This window comes from Poecilia latipinna, unplaced genomic scaffold (genome assembly GCF_001443285.1).
Source record: "Poecilia latipinna isolate Pla-1442-1.1 unplaced genomic scaffold, P_latipinna-1.0 Scaffold1095, whole genome shotgun sequence".
Classification (NCBI taxonomy): domain Eukaryota; kingdom Metazoa; phylum Chordata; class Actinopteri; order Cyprinodontiformes; family Poeciliidae; genus Poecilia; species Poecilia latipinna.
The window spans coordinates 55,208-64,780 of NW_015113711.1; the positions used below are offsets into that span (position 1 = coordinate 55,208).

At 40.8% G+C, this 9,573-nt stretch overlaps 1 protein-coding gene across 4 annotated transcripts in view; it reads right to left on the bottom strand.

Moving 5' to 3' along the window:
• LOC106959558 (serine/threonine-protein kinase BRSK2) overlaps window positions 1–9,573 on the bottom strand; it is a 196,736-nt gene that overhangs the window by 13,082 nt on the left and 174,081 nt on the right. For 3 of the 4 annotated variants that reach the window (XM_015052206.1, XM_015052204.1, XM_015052205.1), the window contains 5 exons: window positions 6,234–6,294; window positions 4,095–4,302; window positions 3,334–3,382; window positions 1,571–1,694; window positions 445–625 (listed from right to left, as the gene is read on the bottom strand). In XM_015052206.1, the coding sequence (XP_014907692.1) occupies window positions 445–625; window positions 1,571–1,694; window positions 3,334–3,382; window positions 4,095–4,302; window positions 6,234–6,294 (623 nt within the window). Of the gene's footprint in view, window positions 1–444; window positions 626–1,570; window positions 1,695–3,333; window positions 3,383–4,094; window positions 4,867–6,233; window positions 6,295–9,573 lie in introns of all 4 variants that reach the window. The other variant, XM_015052203.1, reaches the window with a different exon arrangement.

Sequence of the window (9,573 nt, forward strand, 5' to 3'; positions counted from 1 at the left end):
ACAACACAAAACAGGTAGCTTACACTGAAGGACCTGGTAGTCTCTCTCTCTCTGTAGTCACATCTTGGGTGCTCACTCAGTTAGCCTGATCTAAAAGATTTGCACATGTGCCAGATTCCTTCCATTTTTTATTTTTATTTTTCGGATGGATTTAACTGAACTAAAGGGGATGTCTTAAAGATTTGTCAGAGTGTTTGTTGGCCTTCGTGCTGCAGCGGCAGACAGGAACATCGATTCGCCAGTGAATGGAATTTCCAGACACTGTTGTCAAATTTTGTTGACCATGATTAAGAAAAGCAATAAAAGGGTTAAAAGTTTGCATCTGCTAGAATTGTGCAAACTTATGTTGGAAATGCAAACAGTGCCTACATAGCACTGCGTTTTGATATTACATCAGTTTCTGTTCATAGGAGATAAATGTTATGGGTGCAGAAAAGTCCTCACCTGAGAGCAGGGTAAAAGTAACTGAATAGATGCCGTTCTCTTTTGTGGCAGCTGTGCTCTCTGTGTAGGTGATGTCCACCTGAAACTTGACCGGCTTCTGGAAGACTGTGGGGCCGGCGGTGGACTTGTACTCTGCCCGGAAACTTGTTTGAGAGATGACGCTGTGGCTCAGGCTGGGAATCTGGGAGAAAAGACAAAAAAAAAAAAGAAAAAAAAAGACAAACATGTACAGATGAGGTTAAAATAGGTAGCCAACAATTGCAGGTAATGTGATAATAAATAGAAAACGAGTGATATCATCTTCTGCTGCCCAACCGTACAAATGACAGGGTAAAATGAGCCCTCATTAAAATACCCTCTGCATACCATGAGCCCCAGTTGAAACTCTAAGAAGATTAATGCCTCAGGGAGTAGCCATGTGTGCCACAGAGACTTAAGCTAATATAATCTGGAGTCATCCAAAACATGGCCCTCTCCCTACCAAAATGAATTTCTATGCCCAACGAACAGGTGAGCTCTGAAATTGTCACGTTTTGCTACAGTGCTGAGGAGGCTTTGACATTCCATTAATGTGAGTGTGCTCTGAGGTATAATTCCACTGATTCAGGTGCCAATCTCCTGTCTGGAATACCAGCTTGCGTAACCCAGAGGAGAAAATAGCTGCCTTCAGGGAAGGGGAAACGGATCTGACATTGACCTGCGGCGGCAGAGCTGCATTTACTTAGACTATGTTAAATCTAACCGGGGTGAGGATGGGTTCTGTTCAATTATGTTGACTGAATATCAACTACCGCAGCGGCGTGTTTGGTCAATCTGGTTCTGTGCTTATTGACGTTGGCCCCAAAACATACATACATCCACAGCATTACAAAACTAAAACCCAGATGTAATCTACAACTTAACTTTACGATTTGCTCGTAAGCCCATGCTGATGATGTAGAGGCAAAGGCATCTATATGCTAATGATCAGTGCCGTGCTGTTTCTCTTGACCTCAACAGAGTCCATAGCAAAATACAAACAGTCCACTGAATTACCACATAAAAAGAAGCCATGTTGGAAAACAAACATCAAGACCTCACCATATGCACATATAGATGTAGGAAGCAGAGTCAAAGATGATCTTACCGAAAGGAAGGCTTGAACAATGTCTGCCTTAATGGAGCTGAGAGGCTTGTCTTTGATGACAATAAAGATCTGCTCTTCTTTTTCCAGGTTGATGAAGTTACCAAACCAGGATTTTTTGGCAAGTCTGAAAGGAAGAAAATTAAGTGATTGCAGCTCATCATCTGACAGACAGCATAGTACAATTCTCGGATTCAAAATTTGTTAATATTGTTCCCTTTCATATGTCATTTTTCCATTGCTACTTTTACTGTCAAATGTGTTGCATGTAAGCAAAAACTGCACAGTATGCCAAGTGCCTCCCTATCAACTTCTTTCAACTGAGCAGCGAAGGAGCCTGGCAGACATAACAGTTATCTGTGGGCATTTGGTGTGCGTTGATTTAAGTACAGTTCCTACCTGTAGTATTGCTCAGGCCTTCTTTTCCAATTAATAAAAAAAAAGTGAATTCCCAATAGTGAATACTATTTTTTCTTAGACTAATTGCAGTTCAAAGACCTCTAGGTTGCCATGTCATATGATAAGCCATGAGAAAATTAGGAATAAGTCACATAAGTCGATAAGTAACGGAGACAAAAGAAAAAAATTCCTGGAAAGAAAACTGCCATTTTAGTTTTTCTTTTTTCAGTATGTGGTAGTAGAAGTCATTAAGAAAACACTTCATGTTTTAAATAGCAGTTTCAAGTTTTAAAATGGCAAACTTTGTGTTTGAATTCAGCTTATTTTCAGAATAAGTCTGAGCTGTTTCATGGTTTTGGGAAAACTCAAAGCTGGCCGACTTGGTACTTTATTGGCCATTCACACACTTTTGTAACTCGTTTTGGCAAATATAATTAAAGTCTGAAAGGCAATGATCCACTGAAAAAACAGAGGCTCCATCCCAGATCTGTTTACTGGTCCAGGCCAAATGCTCACCCAAAGCAAGTGCTCTGGGACAAACTTGTAAATAACTTGTAAATGCAGTTACGTGCATTTACAAGTTATCTGCAAATGCTAAGAGAGCATTTATCTTCTCTACGCATTAATGTTAAGGACTGATCCAATTTTTAGCTGGATCAGTCTGACTGGTATTTAGCCATTTGGAGAATCAAAAAGTTCATATTTTAGTGAGTCATAAGGGACGCTACATCCAACACACACAGATCTAAAACACATTTTAAAATGGCATAATGACACAAGTCTGCAGTTCAATCAGGATGTAAATGATGAGAAAAAAAAAAGAATTCTCCACACTGTCTGAAAACAACACTTGGTGTGTGTGTGTTTAGTCACATTAGTAACCTCTTGGTTACCTTAAATGTGTTGTTCATCCAGAAAAATGATACTGGATGAACTTTGGTCTACAATGGAGTTTCAAAACAAGCAAAAAGGACAGCTACCATAAAATTATGCCAAGATATTTGGCATGAAAGTCAGCTGAGTCTTTCCAACTCATCTGTACAGTTAATATTTTCTTTCTAGGCAGGTGGACATGAGGAAACTATACAGCAGCCAAGCAGCCATATCTAGGCCAACCTTCAGTAATCATGCCCACAGGAGTTTGGAACTTCACATGAGCTGACACCCCAACCATTTCCACCACGCATCCCCATAAACCCACTAACTCCTGCTACCGTGAAACATGTCTAACAAGGACCTGGGGTCATCACACCAATCTAAGCAAGCAGAAAAAAATAAAATGCAGGCAAACATTAAATATTTGTAGACGCTATATTTTTCAAATGATTGCAGATCATGCATAGTTATGTCAGCAAGTTTCCACTTACTCTGGGGAAGACTCTGGTGTGAGGCTGGACATCTCCTCTTGCGTAGGAACTATGGAAGCAATGGAGACAGAGTAATCGGAGTTAATTAAATTAATGTGAGCCTTTCAGACAGTTAACTTTGACATTGGTTGGTAGTCCAATTTTCAGCCAAATCAGCCTCGACTGGTCATTTGGCCAGTTGGAAAAAATCCAAAATTTCATAAGCGACACTACATCCAACACACACAAATCTAAGATACATTTTAAGATGACATGACACAGGTCTGCAGTTCAATCAGGAAGCAAGAGAGTGAAAAACAGATAGAAAGGCTTTTATGAGATAATGGGAAGGCTAAACATACCAAGAAAGTTTCCTTGCTTCGTACTTTTAAATTTTCAGTTTGTGTTATGCAATGCTTTTCATTAGGAAATGTTGACAGCCTTTTTAAATCCCAGAGTTAGGTAAGACTCTATCTTCTCAAAAGAATCCATACTCCTGCGTAGGAATCACCGTTTCAGCTAGCCACACTTACAGCCAATTAAAGATACTGAAACGTCAACTCCACACTATTTCGTCTTCATTCTAAAATAATAAAACACGGCTTTACAGTGATCCTTTTATCTTCTTAAACTGTAAACCTTACACAGAAGCCACAATCGGTTAAAATAGGTAGGTCAAAGTTTACACAAACCAGAGATCAGAAATCAGAAGCAAAATGCTGACTGACGTGGTTCTAGTTCAGTGTTTGCAGGAAACATGAATTCAACTGGAATGCAAGTACCTTGGAGTTTCCTGCGGTGGAAGCGTGGTGAGCCGAGGAAGCTGTTTTTGATGGAGTTAAGGCGCGTCCTCCAAGGCATGCCTCCAATGGATGGGCTTGGGGGCGGTGTGGGAGTTGGAGTTCCTGCAGGACTGTCCTTGGGAGTATGCACTGGAGTGCCTTTTGGGGTTGGGAGGGGGCTGCCTCGAGGGGAAGGGTGAGGGGTAACCTGTATGAGGGGGATAGATTTGGGTCGGTGGTCAGTAAATGGAGAAGGGACAGGCACCACAGGGTGAAAGTGGTGTAGCCGGATGGGTGACATTGGCGTGACCGGACTGAAGGGCACAGAGAGTTGGGGTTTGGCAGCGTAATGGGAGCGGCGTACCTGGGGGCTGCTTGGGATGGGAGTACTGGAGATGGAGGAGGCAAAAGGAGAAGGTGAGGATGGAGAAGTAGGAGTGGGAGGCACGGAGGCAGAGGGTGGCTGTGATGGCAGCTGGCAGGGAGTGGAAGGTTCTGATTTGGCAGCAGGTGCTGGATCAGAGGAGGTTTCAGGAAGGGGATTTGATCGAGTGGCTTGCAGAGGCTTTGGGGCAACTTTGGGCTTAGCTGGGAGTGTCTGTGTCTTGTTGAGGGCTCCAGGCAGGGGTTCACTGTTTGGAGCCAGGGAGTTAGGTGTGGAGATGCGTGGGCCTGTGCGATTTGGACAGGGTTCAGGGGAAGGACACGGGCTGGTGTTGGGGGACTCAGACAAGTCAGGGGACTGAGGTGGTACGCAGAACTTTCTGATTGGCTGGATTCAGAACAAGCAATGTGAGGACACAAAGCACAACACACAGCCAAGAGGAAGAACAGGTGGATGAAAAAATTTAAATAAAAGCTCATGAGGATGCACGGAAACACACATAGCCACCAACCACACAAAGGTAAGGAGGGAATAGTAGGAGGAAAAAGAGAATTTACAAGACAAAACAAAAAATAATCATGACATGAAACAATGACATTAAACAAAGACAGAATTAAACTGACATGGGAAACAAATAAATACAATCAATGTGAAGTACAGTCCAAACAAGACATAAGACTGGCTTCTCTTGCGGAAAACAAACAATGATCTGACAGCAGAAAAAAACAAGCAAACACAGATAGATGCAAAAGACATAAGACCAGCTGTGGACACAGTCTGGACTGACTCAACAATAAACGGAAGGTAGTGTCTGTACTGCAGGATCTCTAGGTTCCTAAAAGCTTTATTGATTCTTTTGACTTTTAATGCAGCGACCAAAGAGACAAAACTCCAGTATTTGCCCCTTTTTCCAGAAATAACTCCAAATAGAGTCTCCTGTGGCGAGCACAATCCTGGTGTTCGGTACATCTGAGAAATCAATTTCCCTTTCAGATCAGCCTCAAAGAACCCGTGTGGTGTGTGTGTCTGAGTATAGGGGGTTGTGTCTTTGGATCCTGGATAATCTCGAGTCTTCTAAGGTTAGCCAACTGGAAAAGTTTACCACATGCTCCCCAGCTCTGAGCAAGGACAGTTGGATTTTCTAAAGCATTCTTATATGTGGATTTCCGAAGAGAACGGAACAGAGAAAACAGAAGCTGGGATAATGTAAGTATATAGGATAGAGAGGATGGATAAGAGGCTTCAGGGTTGGTGAAAGTTTGTTGTGCTATCCACTCTGGGAGTTATAGTTTGACTTATGTTGGTAATCCTTACTTTGGTGGACATCTAACAATTTAATACAAAGCCTAAGGTAAATTAATTAAAATGCAATATTGGGTTAATAAGGATTTTGTTAAACAGTGTATCTTTAGAATATTTAAATCTAAAGTGTCAAGGTGGGTGCATTTTAGCAATAATGCAGTGACCAGATGTCCACAAAAAAATCTACACTGCATTGCCAAAAGTATTTGTACATCACCTATTAAAAGGAATCGTTGTGGTTGTGATGTAACAAAGTATTAAAACGTTTGAAGGGTATGAATACTTTGGTGTACAGTGTATACAATAGAAAAGGCTACTTTAGTTTATTTGCAGACAAATTGAACAATAACACAACACCAATAAGGCGGTTTCGGCAGTAGCTGGATGGTCGTTTACCAGTATGAGTGTGTTACAGAGTGTGTGAGTGATTGTGTCTGAGCTTTATGACTTACCCGTGGGCTGCTGAGGGGGCTGGTGGAGAGACCAGAAGAGGCTCCACTAATAGACCGCGACCTGTGGCAAAAACAAGCGACAACACACAAAGGAGCAGAGGTAATTTAAAGGATCAGCCTGTGGCCTGTAACGTGTTTCAGTAAACATATAGGGAGGGTGTGAGGCTGGTTTGCATCCTGCGTATTGTTTAGAAGGCACAACGGCACATTGCAGTTCACAGATGCAGCTGAAACCAGATGTCTGTACATGCTGTGTAAAAAGACACATAGTCTTTCTTTCATACTGTTGGACATAAACTTCAATCCCAACAGAAACTTTTTTTTTCTAACTTATTGTTCAACAGTAAAAGAAAAACAAATTGTGTGCCTTTGTATGCAGTGTGTATAAATATCTGGATACAACCATATTTTGCTTTTAAGTGCTTCAAACAACAGCTGATCTAATTAGGAGGGTAACTGCACTACTACAACAACAAAAAACCCACCAGCACCAACTTGATAATCTGCATTACTAACATAGACTCCAAGCAATTAGTAGCACACCACTTAACCATTGGATTCAACTATATTGATGTGATAAATCCATGACCAATTTTCTACTGACGACCATTCAAACTAGTTTTCCTCCGTTCGGCACGTTAATAAAAAAACAAATTGTTTTTTTTTTTGTTTGTTTGTTTGTTTTTTAATGCCTTCGGGCCTGCTAAGTATCTTGAGAAGCAGAATAAAGAGGAACATTTGGTTCAGTGCCATTTGTCATGTTTGTCATTTTCCTCACAGATGCCGTCAATAACCCCCAATGAGAAGAGTCTTGCTCAGAAATGAACAATCACAGCCCAATCTGTCTCCATCAAGCGCACACGCGTACGCACACAAATACACAAAAACAGGCGCCTGTCAACACTTGGAAACACCAGCTGCTCACTGTCACAACACTGTCCCTTTTTGTCATTCGGTCTAATAATACCCCCCTCCTCCCCTTTCGCTCGGTCGCTTCCTTTCTCTCTGCATCTCGGTGCCGATGCAGTTGTGAACATGTGGATGTACATGAATTGTTGTTTCCTTTTGGTAAAAAGAACTTTTAACAGCAGGTTTACTCTTCAGCACAACAGACAAACATAACAAAAGGTCCCTTAAAAGCTGCCATGTGAGAAAGCAAAATTTAGAAACACCCACTGCCGAGTTATATTTGTCAATCTTCCACTGTCCGTTTTCAGAGAGAATTTTTTTGCACGCATTCAGTCACACATGAGTAGGCGATGGTGAGATCATATTGGCAGGGATTTCTTGTTTCACTGTGTGGAGCAGACCAGACAGTTGCTATCATTTACATTGAGGACCAACGGTCCACTGAGACATAGCCACGGTTGCTTACCCCTACAATGCTTGTAAACTTAATCTGAACGTGGCCAGAACTTCCGGCCATTTGGAGCATATTGTTCCGAGGCGCTCTGCATCTGTTAGTGTTGGACCAGCAGGTCTATAAAGCTCATGTTACAGATGGTTATGCTGTACAGTAATGGGCTGTCAGACGCTCAACACTGCTTCACAGTAAAGATGAATTATTGTTGTTGAGGGATTAATTTACAATGAACAGCACACACAATTTGCGAACCATTCATCATATATTAGAAAACCCAGACGCTACATCATTAAGTCATACATGACACGCTGTGTGATCAACAGTTGCATGTTGCATGTCTGTGTACACGGCTTCTTGCTTGCTTTTAAAGCTGCGTCCATGCACAGTGGTATAAGAGGTATATACCAATACTGGTTATGTGGTACATTTAAATCTAAATAATATATCCTACTTTTTGAAAATGAGTATAAATTTAGACTCAGATGAGTGACATTCAGAGCTTCAAACCTGTTTTATTTTACAGGTTATGGAAACAGACAAGTAAATCTTAAACATTACTTGAAAAGGACATTATTTTAAACTGAATTGCAAATCTGAGGCACATCCCACTTATTAAACTATAAAAGGCACATGGTAAAATATTAACTTCTTTTTGTTTCATCTGCTGCTGGACCCCTCCCAGGTTTGTTTTTTGACCTAATTTTGCATATGGGAAATGTACTTGAAGTACCAAAGTTAAATGTGGCATGTCTCAACCAAAGGTAAAGAATTTGTCTTTGAGTATTGCAATACCACAAATTAAAACACAAAACATTCAGTCAAGATTAAAAAATGGTTTAAAAATGGGGAATAAGCTCATAATTAAGGTATGAGCTTATCGATACCTTACAAAGTTCTGTTTTCTAGATTAACACCTAAAATAATAACAATAAAAAAGACTTTCAAAGTTTAAAGTAAGTGGGAAAAGTTCAGTCTTTACTTTCTCTCTTCCTTTGTCACAGACTGTCCCACCAACGGAGATTCTCAACATGAGTAAATATTCATGTAAATCAACATATGGTTTAAATTCATTTCCTCCTCTGAGCCCTGAAAACCCCCTGAGGACTTGTGCATTAATATTCACAGCTTTGCAACGCAGAACAACCCCTGCAGTTTCTGCAGCAGACATCAGAGTAAAAGGTGTTTTATTTTTACTCATTTTAGCCTCTTAAGTAAATCTGAGTCTGTAACGACCAGGGGAGTCTAACTTATTACCACCGTTTAAGCTGCTACGTTTGGACTGTATGAAACAACTAGAGCACATCTGTAGGAAAAAAAAAATCATTGATATTCCCTTCTTTGCAGCACAGCACTTTTCCATTTTCATTTCCATCTCATTAACCTTCCTTCATTTCCTCTTGCATGTTATTAGGATTCAAAGTTAAATCAATTGGATTTATCATGCTTTATATAAATTTTAAGCCCAGCTTCTGCATAAAATGGACAAAATAGACATTCAGATGAGGATGCTGTCATTTCTATTAATATGCAACGCGGCCACAACTACATTTATCGCAAATCTATTCAATTACACTTCACAGAAAATATCAGATTTTAAGTGCTGAGCACAATACTATCACAGTATGAGCTTCCAACATTTAGGTTGTGTAATTTAAAATAAAGCAGTTTCCTCTCTCTTTCACTCATTTTTGCTGGCGGAAATGTATCATGTCAAAACACATGTTTCAAAGTCAGCCCTCTCTCTGACAGCCTCTGATCTTAAGTTCTACGAATCTTCTGAGCTGTCGACAAAAGTTTGCTGTTGGGGCAAGATAAGGTTAGGTTCAGAGAAAGTCAGTTAAATCTTTGGACATTTCGCTGCTCTGTATGTTCTTCCCAGCACCAGGACCTTGTACTCACACACACACACACACACACACACACACACACACACACACACACACACACACACACACACACACACACACACACACACAC